This window comes from Penicillium robsamsonii (genome assembly GCF_028829455.1).
Source record: "Penicillium robsamsonii strain IBT 29466 chromosome Unknown utg000001l_segment0_segment0, whole genome shotgun sequence".
NCBI lineage: Eukaryota > Fungi > Ascomycota > Eurotiomycetes > Eurotiales > Aspergillaceae > Penicillium > Penicillium robsamsonii.
The window spans coordinates 946,383-960,594 of NW_026643219.1; the positions used below are offsets into that span (position 1 = coordinate 946,383).

The following is a 14,212-nucleotide window of genomic DNA, read 5'->3' on the forward strand; positions in this document are numbered from 1 at the left end:
AAATTCATTATCCGCTATAATCTTCCTCATCCTTCCTAATATACGTAGTATAGGCCCAGGCATACCTAACCATGAGGAATGTGACCAACATCAGCACACGCTTCAAATATGACTAAAAAGCACGAAACAAGAAACCAAAAAGGAAAAGAGGAAACATCATCGCGAGAATCAATCAAATCTCTGACAACAGCTTGTCAATGTTCACCACCGGGCCCAACTCGGACAATGTCTCCTTCCAGATCTGGACCTGCGTGATTCTACCAGAATCACTGTCTCCATATCCGGCAAATGGAGCCGGCTTGTTGTCACTCAGGTACTTGCCATTAGAAGGTTCACCGGCTAATACCGATGAATGAACCAGCGTACGGGCACCCATAGAGACAGAGCGACCGGTGACTCTCTTCATGCCACTAAGGACTGTACCGAAAGCGCCCTCAGCCGTACGATGCAACTCAGAGCCATAGCAGAAACCGGGGTTAACCAAGTTAAGAATGGCGCCCGTGGAGTTCTTAGCACTAGATCGATTGCGGAACAACTCGAGGAAGAAGAGCTGATAGAGCAGCTTAGAGGTATAGTATCGATCGCCCATGTCGAAGTGGCTCTTGTCATCCAATACGTCGATGAGTGGGATTCCCTGCTTGGTAGACACCTGGGCTTCGGCAAACTTGGCCCAGGCGGCTGTTTCACTGCCGACAATAGAAATCACCGGGCGAGCACGATTGAGATTATTGGCAGCTTGACGATCAAGCTCGGGCAGCAACAGCAGAGTCAGGAGAGCGGTGCTCAGCCAATTGATTTGAATACTTGACTCATGAGAGGTGGGTTGGTTGATGGTGAAGTTGAAGTTGGCAACACCAGCGTTTAGAAGAGCAAAGTCGATCTGGATGTCGGAGCGCTTGAGGCAATCAACAAATGCGGTGATGCTAGCGTAGCTGCCTAGGTCTAACTGCCAGATCTCGACTACGGGGGGCTTAGCCGAAGCAGGGAGTGAAGCGAGAAGGGATTTCCGGGCAACTTCGCCCTTAGGGATGCTACGGACGGCCAAAATCAGATGGGATAGTCCAAGATTAAGCAGCTGGGCTGAAGCTTGATAGCCCAGTCCAGTATTGGAGCCCGTCACGATACCTGCCTTGCCGCGAAGGGAGGTGGTAGACGGGGCCTTGGAAGGGCAGACCAGGAACTGGCGATAAAGAAAGCCTGGGTAAGTGTTGTAGAAAGGCATTTTGCAGGCTTGAGAGGAATAAAGAGGATGGAAGAGAAGGAAACAAAAAAGCATATCAAGGGTATAAATACTTTTTTTCCCCTTGGCCTTGTACTTGTACTGTCTATGTTGTATATAGATAGAGTGGGGATCGACGGTGCCGTTCTATGCTGTGATTGGCCAATTCGGATTTAGCATATGATCTCCGTAGAACGGAAGGTGCCGTTCCCATCTTTCATTCACGTTGAGAGCTAAAGACAGGGCATCTGGCAGAGCAGGCAGTACTGACTGACTCAATCCTACAGGAGTAAGGTAGTGTAGGAAAAAGGAGGTCTGACCCTCCCGCCTTTTTTTGGTGATTGCGGAAAATGATAATTTCACCTTCCCAATATTTGTCCATCAATCAATGCCCCTCGTTACAAACCTAGGTTACAAGCCTACAATCCTACGCTGCCTTGATATTTCTGCGATATAAGGGCCTACTTCCATTCTCCCACCGGTGGCAAAATGGATTGGGGGGATGGTGGCTGTTGATTTTGGACGCGATTCAACTTGTGAAAACGCTCGTTCATCACCCTCTCCCCCCAAATCTATTTTGCTAGCCACATACTTTACTTCTTTATAAGTGTTCAGCGGACAGTGTTAGATCTTCAAGTAGAACGAGCCAGGACTGTGGCACAGCTATCGAAAGTGGAGCGTCTAGAGGACGACTATCAACAGACTTCAGATTTCTGCACCGGAGCCAGTTATATTCTTTGCATTGCACACTGTAGTCGCTCGCGTCAAACACATCAGGGAATTGACAACAGACCGCCAGTGATGAAGTCAATACGCTTCCCATGCCCCAGACGATGGCTCACTCAGCTTGCCTGGCATGTCATTTTCAATCTCTCTCATTCCAGTCACAAATCTATAGCTATGAATTTCATTTGGTAACAAAAATATTCGCAGGTACAGCTAGGTAAACTTCTCTTTTCATCTCCTCGTTTCCTTTGGACAAAGACATGATGTCAAATGGTGTCAAAAATTATTGGAGACGTATGTGGAAAGATATGGTATCTTACAGAATCATACATAGGGGAAGATCCTTAGACCTAGATTGCCGTAGTACCACAGTGGGTATTTATACAACGTTAATTCAACTACGCATGGATGAACCACTGTTAACTTTTGCTAACCATTACATTTTAATATCGGGTTTTAACTGCTGTAATATTGATGAAAACGTTTCCTTTTTATAAACGGCGCAGTAAAGTTAAGGTAGATAACTATAGGTTTAACGTTAAAAAAAGCGATTTCTGGTACCTCTATTATGGTGTACGTACATTATGTAACGATCAGGTATGCAGCCCTGGAGGTGAAAGCGAGTTTGATGCTCATATAACACTGGGCACTCACCTTACCTTGGAAACCTTCCAAGCTTGGAACGGAAAGGGAAAGCTTGATCGACTCGATGCCCGGCCTATGGATGATGCTGTTGGCCGTGTTGATGTTGGCTATGCTGGGTTCTGTGTGGCTGATCGACAGAACCCACTACCACCAAGCTCACGGGCGCATAAAAGGCCAGCAGTATATACTTTTACATTGCAGAACATGATCTAAATCCCTACATTGAATGTGTACGGGGAGGGAACCAGTGTGGAACTAGATTCCACGTTGCTTGTCAATAGATTCATATCTTACCTAGGTACCTACACGGCGAGAACGTCATTTCTTGTGATATCTGCAACAATTAGATAAAGCCAGTGTAGATGCACGGCGCTCATATCACAAGCCATCCTGCATATTGGGTTTTCTTCATCCCCCACCAGGCCCGTCGGCCGGCCTGGGCAGGCCATTGAACAAGAAAACGGTCGACCAGAGGCAACAGCAAGACACCAGAGGTACTAAGCGAGCTCACCCGGGCCCATGATTCGATGTAAATAGCACGCAGCTTTGGTGCCGATGCAAACGCGGAGGTTGTGCGCAGACCCAGGCCCAGGGTAATGCATCTGGCCAAGCATTGAAAGAAACGGATGAGTTTTGCGCCTGCGACAACGCAGACCGCTGTAGCGGGACCATTTGTGAGGATCAAATCAGGGTAAGGCGAGCTGTATTTCTTTGGGAGCTTTTGGTCCGGGTGAACCCCACGAAGAACATTGAGACAAGCCCAGAAGCATTGAAGCGTAGAGAACGGCGCGGTGAGGTATGATTGATGAACCCGTCGGGCACGTGGCACTGTGACAATGGTGTAATTGTTGCTATGGTTATGGCCTTGAGAATTTTGTACATGTTGGGCCTCAAAATCCTTGGCTTTGTCTGCGCTGAAGTTATCTCCGGAGCTCACGAGGTATGTCCGATATGTGTAGATCTGGGGGTCGAATTTCATGCGCTCTAGCATGTACAGCATCTCAGCTGTATGGCCGCCACTTCCAAGAACTACCAATAGGTGGGTAGGAGATCCCCTTGGGCGACATTTTGCGGGAATGGTATTCTGGGAGATCGTGAGGGAGATGAATAGAACCTAGGAGAGATAGGCAGGTTAGATTGATTCAATTGTATGAGTAAAGGATGCCCACAAGAAGAATGCTGGCCCCAAGTATAATTGCCAGGACAAAACACCAAAGTAACAGGTCCCGGAAGGATAAAGAAGCAAGAGAATAGGGCATCTTGGACCGCTGTTGTACGGTCTCAAGAGTTTTGTGAGACAGCCCAAGGATTTAGTGTATCATTATCATAAAGAGTGAAGAAGAATAGAAAGAGAACGAATAGAATGAATGGAATGAAAAAGAATGTCAATAACAATGGTTGTAATGTAGTAAAGTAGTTTATAAGTGCAGATCGATAAAATTGGAGTCGCGGTACTCCATACACGTCCCCCGCACGTGCAAGCTCGACTAGTTTTATTTTCCCTTTGGCATCCGGAACCATCTCCCTTGTTTACACCAACGCTTTCACTTGGTTTTTTTTCCATGCTACTATGTCATGGCTTCTCTATTTTCTAAGCGTTTGACCTGCTTTTATTGTGGGAAGCGGTCCGCTCGCTCTCATCGCGGACCTGTTCGCAATTTCCACTGTGAACATTGTGAGGCTGATAACTTCTTCGACGAGGTAAGTTCATTCTTCCCTGGAATCTCTCGAATTATATTAACTGTTTTTCCCCATAAAGAAAGGAGAAATCACAGACCCACCAGCTGTGGTCACCAACGCCGAAGTCTACGCGCCTGGCGCATCAGACTCGCGCTTCGAGTCGACTGACTTCGATGGATCCCAGTCATTTTGCGCCAAATGTGCTCGGAATCAGCATTTATTTACAAGTTCATTGGCTTCCTACTTTCCTCCCTCAGACGATCCTACCGATAGCGAATACGAACGCGGGTATGAGCAGTTCCGCAGAAGTCTGGAGGACCGATACCCCCAGGTTTGCGAGTCGTGCGAACCTATCGTGAAATCTCGCATCAGAAAAGCTGGCTACGAAGCGAAATCAGATCACCTCAGGCGCATGATGGATCAAAGTCGAGCAAACCGAGAATCACGACAGGCGAGGAACCGGAGCTGGAGAAGCTTGCTTCTCTTTGTGGGTGCACTTGCATATTGGGCTAGTATTGCTGGCCAGCTAGCGTGGAACTTGATTAGTGTAGCCACCCTCGCCCAGGTCTCGCAAAATCCCGATTATTTATCCGACACCGAACGACCCCCAATAACACCAAACTCTGTGATCTCGTGTGTCGACCAGTCTATCCGTTTCAAGCGCATTCCCAGCGAATGTTCGCCTGATCTAGCACCAACTGCCGGTCTGGCATTGATCGCAGGTGCACTTTCGCTCTGGTGGAACCCAAAGCTACGCATGAAGATAGACGGAATGCCCGGTAAATTCCGTGGTCTTGCAGAGTACTACGAAGCCCAACTCATCATCATGGTGGTACGATGTGTTTTCTGGGCAGTGATCAAGGATCCGTCTGCCAGTGGGTTAGAACCCAAATTGGCTCCGGCCTTCCATGCTCTGATGATCGTTTTCACTATTCTGGTAAGTATTGTTTTCCCCCTCGAATTTTCCATGCCCTAACTATGATAGTCGGTTTTGTTCTCTCGATATGTTGTCAGCTACTCTAGTCGTCCACTCGTCAATTGGTCTGATAATAGCTGGGAAACTCAATTCGAATCTGCTAAGGCTTCTTCTTCTGCACTTCCTGAGTCACCGGTGTCGACTCGCATCACAAGATCTGGCGGAACACCGAAGGCGAACAATGGTGGATTACAACAACGCTTTCCGATTGACAAATTGGCTCAGCCTCAATCACGATCACCCATTGAACAGTCGCTTGCATTAACCTCCAATCTTACGGATAATGATGGCATGGACTGGTCCCCTTCTATCTCCCATAACCTCCGACCGACTGTGACACGGCGAGATCAGCCGTCCGTGCTGGACGGTCCTCATCCATTTCAGGGGCAGATTCCAGCAGCCCCAATTCCTCCTGCGTGGAAGCTTCGCACTCAGACTTCGACAAAGCCTATCGAACAAGTGATTCAGCCTAATCCGTTCCACCGCAGTCCTACGCAACCGCAAGGGCAATGGCAGCAAAGGCATGCCGGTTCTGAACCAGTGTTCAAGGACCCAAAATTCTTTCCTCCTCGCGATCACGATACATCTACTGGGCTGGAAACACTGTTTGACCGTGCCTTTAATTTCCAGTCTGATTCTGCCCAGGGACCTGGCTGGCCTCAGCAGACACAGAACCAGGGCTCTACACGTCTCGATGAGACGCAAAGCCACCTCTTTTATGGGTGTTTGCGCCTAGGTCTGCTAGTTAGCTTCATCAGTGCATGGACTGTCTCTCAGAATCACCAGGTCTTGATCCCAGGAAATTACGTGGAGATCGCTGCCCTGGGTGCGGCAAGTCTTGTTGCGGGGTTTGCTTTGATCACCATGGTAAAACGGCCTCTTGTGGAATGGAATGGTATGGAGATTCTGATTTCTATCACCGAACTTGGCGTTGCTGTTCACATGGGGGCACATTTACCCACGGTTTCCCTTAATCGGGACTACTTCGATCGCTACGGCAAACTGCTCCTGGTTTTCATGGCGGCACAGGAAACTATGAACGTATTCTCCTTCTACACTAAGGCCAGGCTAGAAAGCCGCCAGCACTCAGGATCTGTATCACCACAGTCGCAGCCACAATCCCCGCACCAGAGCCAATCGGGTGCTCTTGACTGGCCCACAAGTCAATCTTCATCCAAGTCTACACCTGAACCTCGAGTCAGCAGTCCCCCTGTGCACCGATCATTTGAGTCACAACCATCCGCTCCTCCACTTTCGTTTGGCGATACCGAAGCGGCCTCTAGTTTCTCTTCGGCATTGCCTTCCGTGCCACAGTATGGGCTTACCTCGTCTCGAACTGCCCAGTCGTTCCCCACTGGCACTCAGAACGTTTTCAGCCAAAATCAGAACGGTTTCAACCAAAACAGAAACCCACATAGTTTCACCATGGAATCTCTAAAGCAAATCGACCCCGTGTCTGATTATGAGCGAGACTCAGACAGCGAGACTATAGCCACAACTACAACTGCCGCTACAAATTTCACTAACCACAACATTCGGTATGGGAATAACGCCGGTCTGGGTTCCAACCCCTTTTACTCACCCCGGCGGACTGGTCTTGGATCAGGCATCGGCGGCTTGAGTTTGGATGATGATCCTACTCCCCGCCGCATGACTCGTAGCCAGACCCAGCATGGACTGCTTGGTCGGCGTCCACCCAACTACGTCCGTTGATTTTGTGTGTTTGCTTTCGCATTAATTTTTCCGTTCTTTTCAAATTCTCATTTTGTTTTGTTTTTTGGTACGTCACTGGCCATTCTATGTCCCCTATCTGTTGTTGATCAAGTGGCTCTCTGTCAGTTCATTGGCAAATTGAGCCCGATCGTGACTTTTAGACAGGATGGGCCTCGCCGCGGCGTTTATAGACTGATCCAGTCGGTTTCTTTCCTTTTTCTTTTGCTTTCAGTCTTCCGGTTTGATTCAAGCGAATGTCGTGGGTTCATAGCGCAGGCGAATATTTCTTTGTTATATATTGACAGGTTTGGCGGTACCCCGAGATGTTGGGACCGCTGTACATATCTTTCGAGGGGGTTGGACTACCCAGGTACTTTGATGATCCCCATGAAATTACGATGACATATGTGAATACTCTTTAAAACTAAAATATTGATTTAAATTTGGTCGCTTTCAACAATGACATTCCACATAGCCCTAAACTAGTAAAATCCTACTCATTCACCCTCTCAACATGCACCTGGGATGCCTTGTCCCCTCGATCACCAACAGAGGCTCGCTCCGCGTCTGAATTCTTATGCTCAACCAGCTGCGTAACGCCAAAGAGCTCATCCATCTTCTCGAGGGACAAACCTATACGCACACCACAGTCAGCAAAAAGGCACCATATTGTTAGAGGACTCGACTTACCCTTTGTCTCCGGGATAAAGAACCACACAAAGACACACATCGAGAAACAGAAGCACGAGAAGATAAGATAGGTTCTGGAAAGCCCAAAGTCAGCAAACCCACAATACAACCTTGGAAAGCACCAGCCAGCCAAACTCACCCATAACCATTAGCACCCACTGTAGCCAACATATTCGGCACAGCCCTGGCAACAACAAAGTTAAACAGCCACTGTGTAGCAGCTCCAAAAGAAACATTCAGTGAACGGAGCCTGGCAGTCGGGATTTCGGAGACGTAAATCCAGCAGACGGGTCCCCATCCGAATTGGAAGAATGCCGCAAACAGGAAAATGCATACCAGCGCGAAATACCCGGCTGGGATGACAGGTGCGCCCTCAACTGGCGGTGCGATGCGCACATACAGTCCGATGTACATCATTGCCAAGCCCTGCGCGATTGAGGTCCATAGGAGGGAGCGGCGTCGGCCTAGCGAGTCCGCCACGAAGATTAGGAACACACCGCAGCTGACCATCTTGACGATTCCGTAGACGCCGGTTGCGAAGAGATTGGTTGCGTTGCCGGTCACGCCGAGCTAGAGATGAGGTGTAGTTAGCATCTGATTGTAATTTCGGGTTGCGAGCTTAAAGACAGAAGTGGGCGCTCACGTTTTGGACTGTGACTTGTTAGCTGAATGATTCCTCAATGGTGTATCGGGAGTGGGAGCAGCATACAGATTTGGGGCGCATAGTAGTTAATCGCATTAGTTCCAGTCATCTGCTGGCAAATCATCAAGACGATAGAGATAATCGTGCGCTTGCGATTACCCGGAATAAGGAACATCTCTTTCATCAAATCCCAGAAGCCGGAGCCAGCGACAAGTGCGCGCTCCTGTTCCAATTGGGCGGCAATGGCCGCGAACTCCTCTTCCACGTACGGGTGGTCAGAGGGCAAATTGCGCACTGTGGAGAGAGTCGCGCGGGCTTCTTCCCATCGATCTTGTTTGGCCAACCAGCGGGGTGACTCGTTGCACATCAACATGCCGAAGAACAGGAGCACTGCGGGGAGGCCTTGCATTGCCAGTGGAACGAGGTACATTGCGGGGCCCTCGATATTGAGCAGCGAGCCGTAGTTGATCCAGAATGCGAGCATGATACCCATTGTAATGAAAAGCTGGTATAGACCTGTTAGACCACCACGGATTGCGCGCGGCGCGTTCTCGGCGACATAAAGGGGGTTGATCATGGATGCGGCGCCGACTCCGAAGCCAGTGATCAGTCTAGAGATGTGGGCGTTAGCTTGAAATGATGGGTGACTGGATATAGAAGTGTATATCATACCGTCCGATATACATGACCTCGATGTGGCCACTGGCTGCAGTTTGCATGAAAATTCCTAGCACAGCCACCACCGCTGCGCCGATTAGGGCCATCCGTCTACCCCATTTCTCAGCTATCGGGGAGGCAACCAAAGCTCCAAAGAAGCATCCTGCTTGGAGGGTGGAGACAATATTGGCCGATAGATTTGCTGCCGCAACTTTGGAGATGTTCTCCAGGCCGTATGTCCTACATGAATGACACTGGTCAGAATAGCTAGACGCCAGGGAACAGAGCGAAAAGAAACTCACTTCTTGAATCCTGGCATAGTTAGAACTCCGCCAATAATACCGGAGTCCATGCCGAAAAGCATTCCACCGAAACAGGCCTGGGAAGCATTAGTCATGTAATTATCGCATTATTGTCATTGCCATTGCCAAGGGGAAACTAACAGAACAAGCAAGCATAAAAACCCTCCACCCATAGATCTCCTTTGGATCATTTTTCATCGCCTCATTGTGAACGATCTTCTTCAAAAGCCACGACATCTTAGGTAGTAGTCAAAAGAGTTAAGCAAGATGATCGCAGCAACTTCAGTCAAGGAGGGGAGTGGCCAGCTTTAAAGTAATTCTCTGAAACCAGCTCACAACGAAGCTAAGCTAGAGATGCCGTCGGCTATTGGTATATTTATGAAGGAAGGAAAAAATACTTCGGCCTCAAGCCTATGAGAGGTGTAATCCCAAGCCCAGGTGTCTTGGCTGGCTACCAAGCGGCCTATGGGAAAAAAGTAGGGACACCGAACAAGGCGAGCAAAAACGAAGGAAAACATCCACGAATCCGAAGCCAGGGCGACACGGGCCGTAAGAACCTACTACTGCTCACATGTCTAGGATGTTTGGGGATTGGTGCAAGGGTCCAAGAGTACACACGGCTGATTCACGTGTACTCAAATAGGAGGCGTGGGGTAAATTTACACGGGAGATGGGCTGATTTTCCGATGATATTGAAAGGAATACGTAGCTTTAGCCGATAGAGAGGGAGAGAGAGGAGAACCTTGCAAGTTTCCGGGGGCTGATCTTACCCCGGACTGCGGGGAAGCTCAAACTTAGGGCTAATCCCAATGCAGTAAAAACCTCCTAACATTGGGCATATCTCTGAAACTCTAGTCTGTACTCTCCATTCTCTTCTCTAACCACTCTGGAATAACTGGCTTCTTTTCCCAGGCTGCCCTCCAATCCCGTTGGTCTGGCACAGCACAAACTGCGGAAACGAACCAGCAATCCTGCCCAGCTGCCAAGTCCACCGAAAGCGACGGCAAAAGCGTACGTCCGTGAATGATATTAGAATTTGGGTCAGCCAAAACAATCCGACCAGCCCGTTCAATAACCGAGTGGAGCTCGACAATGCCAACAGCTCCAGCCGATGAAACCACAAGTCCACTCCGGCTGTCATGCATCGTCCCTTCAGAATCATCCCCAGTCATGGACCCCAACATGCGACCGTTATCGCTGCGGCATCCATAAATGGCAAAGGCACCTTCGGAGGTCTGCAAAGCGCGACCGGTGCGCACATGGTGAGCGCGCAGGTGCCAATTCTCATTCTCCTCCGTCGGCGGAATGAGAATGGTCTGTATATCAACATCTGGCCACGGCTTCCAACCAGATACAAGAATAGGTTGGCCATTGGGCTCGGGTTCCTCGAAACGCGCATCGAGCGCCAGCCGTCTAGTCTGCCAGATATCCCCGCCGTCGTCTGACAACGCAAGCATGCTGTCTGGGGCATGCTGCTCCAGTTGGTAGCCACCGGTCGGAACCGAGTATCCAAAAGCAGAACTGTATGCAAACTTGCCATACTTGGCCTGTGTCGCTTTGAGGGGATAGTGGCATGCTTGGCCAGATGACAACAGGAACGAGTGTCCACCACGGCGGATGGCGATATGTTTGGGGTATTTTAGCGCCACCACTTCAGGCAGAGAGGAACTTGGGTAGGGCTCTTCCTGCGCGGACCAGAAGGGGTGTGTCTCCGGTAGTGCTAGGGGTGTGAACGAGAGACAGCACCAATACGGTGACCCGGGGGAGTTGTAATTTTCCGTCAGGTACATGTTAGCATATGAGTAGCCTAAACTCAAGGTGCCATCGTTGTTGAACATGTCATCCTGCGTAGACCACCACCGGAAATGGCGAAGTATAATTCCCTTCACCACGCCCCATGTCAGTGGCTCCGGTAGTTCGACATCTGCGAAGCCTAATGCACCCCAGAATCCAACCATGGCAAATCGATAGGTCATAGATCGTCCGAATGGGATGGCACTGCCTATTGGTAGTTTTAGTTAGGACCAAGTCACATCCTAAAAGAAGAGAGGGCATCATCTCAGAAAGACCCGCCCGAGACATACCGTTGGGATCGAAGTAGTGCACAAAATCCTTAGCATACTCCCGTGCCCGTTGACGATAGCGCTCAGCACGATCGGGATCAAAGTCACCCGCCAGCTTCGAATAAAGAAGCTGCAAGAACTGAATAGCGAATGAGCCCGAGTAGTAATCCATCTGATGATGACTCTTAGGTCCATCATTGCTCCATCCCCCGCCAACATGGAAGGTATCCAAATGATCCATATCAGCCTCAATACGAGACAAGGAGTATTCAGCGCCATTCTTCCTGAGGCCCAGGTTCGCAAAAACGCGGAACCACAGCCTACAAACATTCCAACCATAATTAGCCGACCCATTCAATACACGCCAACAAAAGACCATCCTGGACAGATCAAGCCGTAACATACCAATTCGTATTCGGCATCTCGCGCGCATTAATACTCGCCAACCAACTACCAACATTCCCCTTCTGCTTCTCCGTCAATGGATACCAAAAGACGTGAGGCGCAACAGCAAGCGCAAACCCAATCGGGCACATCTCCACCATGCGCTGATCCATATCCTCGATATGGCCCCAGAACTCCGGGTGTTCGGGATCTGTCCCATTGATGATTCCTTGGCGCCAGCGCTCAGCCCCGGCGTATTCATATCCACCGCCCAGCAGCGAGGCCAGGCCCCATAGCGGGCGGGCATATCCCTCGATCTGGGCACCGCCTTCGTCAAATCGTGTTGTTGACGTGCCTACTTTGACGCGTGTGCCGCCTGCTGTAAAGAGGGGTACTAGCGGGTCGAGAATGGCGCGGCATGCTTCCTGGAAGTCGGATCTGGTGCGGAAGGGGGATTTGCTGAAGGCTTGTGAGGGAGTTCGGCCGTTAGCGTGGATAGACATTGCAAGTCTGTAGGCCTGGAAGCTATGATGAGTTTGCGCTGTTATGATAACTTTTGGTTGTGGGTAGGGTGACTATAGGGTGGCTGTCTGTTTTATAAAGATTGGCATCGGTTAATCGTCGAGTATTAGTTGCTTAATAGGCAATTCATATCGGGGTCCGCGTAGCTATGCTGACATATAGTATTACCTAGAGCCATTTTGGTGCGAATCGGGACTCGCTGAGAATGCCGATTCAGCCAGTTGGATCCGTGCGTAGTTCTGGGGGAATAATGGGGAATAATAGGGATGGCGTGGGGTTTGGATTTAGCCGGTCGACGTAACGTGGGGAGATCAGCAGTGACGAGAGACTAGTCTATCCGAAATAGGCTGTGAACATCTGATAAGTGGGAAAATTATCGTCCACCAATGAAGGATACAGGCAACGCAGGGAATGGTGTAGTTCGTGTCATATAGGATATCATGGTATTATTGTACATAGGGCCCAAGAGCATTCAATATCTATACACGCCACGAATCGCATGGCATCAATGGGATTGGACGATTAACCCCCCAAGTGGCCACCCATGAATCGAGCCAGCTCTTTCACAAGAACATCATCGACTCCCTCGGTCTCACCAAGACCCTGCTTTAGGATCTCCGACCACCGGCTCAAGGTAATCTCGTGCAGCTTCTGTCCGTTCAATGCTGAATGGACGCGACCGGCTTGGTCAGATGCGGTGGATTCATCAGATGAGATAGAGATGTGGCTTTCGACGATAGCACCATGCTGTAGACGGAGGAATGCACGAGTACTTGAGGGAAGCGTAGAGGGCAATGGCGGCCGTTCACGAGGGTCTTCCTCGATGGGGTGCGTTGAGAAAGTGAACCGTGGTGTTTGGGTGTACTTCCATTCCAACGAGCGCAACTCGGCAATTCCTTTCCCAATGGCAGGTACCTGCTCACCCTGCACTTCTCCCACTGTACCAGCCACCCAAGAATCTCCAGCAAAGACTTCAGGCTCATTGGCATGAGCCCGCTGGGCTCTGAGAACAGCATCGGGATGTACCTGGTAGAGCCGAGCAAACTGCCCAATCACACTCTGAACCACGCTCTGCATGGAAAAGAACGAGTCGGCTAGCGCAGCCGAGACATTCCCGACTGGAGAGCGAACGCTCTCAACGCCCTTGGCCTGTATATACGGGCGGGCGGATGATCGCAGGTACCGACCAAGATCATGAATATTCGGGGAATCGAGCAAGCAAGTGCCGTGATGGAGGGCTCGGTGTCGAGTGAGTTTAAACGCAGAGCCAGAGACTTTGCGTGTCAGAGGCTCGTTGGGATCGTTTTGCATTTCCTCTGCTCGCGCCATGACAATATCGTGCCGCTCATTGACACTAGTGTTGGTAGCTCCGACCTGGTGAAGTGCGCGCACCATCATTTCGGCATGCTTGTCACGTGTAAATGAGATACGCGGGCATATAACGCTGTAATTCAGGTTTCCTTCATCATGGAAGACAGCCCCACCACCTGATCGCCGACGGACGAATACTGCGGCTTCGTCTTCTCCAGTCGTACCGTTCCTGCGGTCATTGTGAAGTGCGCGAAGATCTGTCTCAAGCCATGGGTTCTGGTTGCGACCAATAACTACACATGGTCGATTGGCGTAAAGAAATAAAATGCTGGACTCTGCGGGGGCATTTTCTAGTAGGAAGTGCTCGATCGAAAGGTTCACGTAGGGATCTGTTGATAGCGATTGGTAGATCTGGTGTAAAGAGGAGGGACGGCTGGCGAGCTCGGCGAACTGGTGAGCGGGATATGATGAATTATGGCGAATCCAGCCAGATTTCAGTGGATTAGTCCAACGTGCCGAAGACGAGGAGCATCCTCGAAGGGCGAGCATTGGAGCAAGGGTGGGCGAATTTATTGATCGTATCACGAAAGTTATCAGGCCGATAGTCGGTTGCGCTAGTCCCAGATAGGAATCCAGCGATGAGTCGAATTTCTTTATAGTTTTTTCCTACTTGCGATCAAC

General features: G+C 49.9%; 7 protein-coding genes across 7 annotated transcripts; 2 read left to right on the plus strand and 5 right to left on the minus strand.

Annotated features, from left to right (window-relative positions):
* Positions 1–172: 172 nt before the first annotated feature.
* On the minus strand, positions 173–1,222 carry N7447_000391 (Short-chain dehydrogenase/reductase SDR; the record flags this gene model as incomplete). The annotated part of the gene is made up of 1 exon (XM_057224667.1): positions 173–1,222. The coding sequence occupies one exon, from the start codon at positions 1,220–1,222 to the stop codon at positions 173–175; it is 1,050 nt and encodes a 349-aa protein (XP_057088683.1).
* A 1,291-nt stretch (positions 1,223–2,513) lies between these two features.
* Positions 2,514–2,803, plus strand: N7447_000392 (uncharacterized protein; the record flags this gene model as incomplete). The annotated part of the gene is made up of 2 exons (XM_057224668.1): positions 2,514–2,518; positions 2,551–2,803. The coding sequence occupies 2 exons, from the start codon at positions 2,514–2,516 to the stop codon at positions 2,801–2,803; spliced, it is 258 nt and encodes an 85-aa protein (XP_057088684.1).
* A 160-nt stretch (positions 2,804–2,963) lies between these two features.
* Positions 2,964–3,849, minus strand: N7447_000393 (glycosyltransferase family protein; the record flags this gene model as incomplete). Its single annotated transcript, XM_057224669.1, has 2 exons — positions 2,964–3,704; positions 3,760–3,849. 2 exons carry the CDS (start codon positions 3,847–3,849, stop codon positions 2,964–2,966), a joined length of 831 nt encoding a protein of 276 aa, XP_057088685.1.
* A 316-nt stretch (positions 3,850–4,165) lies between these two features.
* Positions 4,166–6,959, plus strand: N7447_000394 (uncharacterized protein; the record flags this gene model as incomplete). Its single annotated transcript, XM_057224670.1, has 3 exons — positions 4,166–4,291; positions 4,350–5,207; positions 5,256–6,959. 3 exons carry the CDS (start codon positions 4,166–4,168, stop codon positions 6,957–6,959), a joined length of 2,688 nt encoding a protein of 895 aa, XP_057088686.1.
* Positions 6,960–7,452: 493 nt separating this feature from the next.
* N7447_000395 (sugar porter family MFS transporter) lies at positions 7,453–9,488 on the minus strand (the record flags this gene model as incomplete). Its single annotated transcript, XM_057224671.1, has 8 exons — positions 7,453–7,592; positions 7,650–7,723; positions 7,789–8,219; positions 8,293–8,300; positions 8,359–8,903; positions 8,965–9,189; positions 9,252–9,328; positions 9,393–9,488. 8 exons carry the CDS (start codon positions 9,486–9,488, stop codon positions 7,453–7,455), a joined length of 1,596 nt encoding a protein of 531 aa, XP_057088687.1.
* A 614-nt stretch (positions 9,489–10,102) lies between these two features.
* On the minus strand, positions 10,103–12,201 carry N7447_000396 (glycoside hydrolase family 154 protein; the record flags this gene model as incomplete). The annotated part of the gene is made up of 3 exons (XM_057224672.1): positions 10,103–11,253; positions 11,336–11,634; positions 11,720–12,201. The coding sequence occupies 3 exons, from the start codon at positions 12,199–12,201 to the stop codon at positions 10,103–10,105; spliced, it is 1,932 nt and encodes a 643-aa protein (XP_057088688.1).
* A 541-nt stretch (positions 12,202–12,742) lies between these two features.
* On the minus strand, positions 12,743–14,080 carry N7447_000397 (putative lipoate--protein ligase; the record flags this gene model as incomplete). The annotated part of the gene is made up of 1 exon (XM_057224673.1): positions 12,743–14,080. The coding sequence occupies one exon, from the start codon at positions 14,078–14,080 to the stop codon at positions 12,743–12,745; it is 1,338 nt and encodes a 445-aa protein (XP_057088689.1).
* Positions 14,081–14,212: the final 132 nt, after the last annotated feature.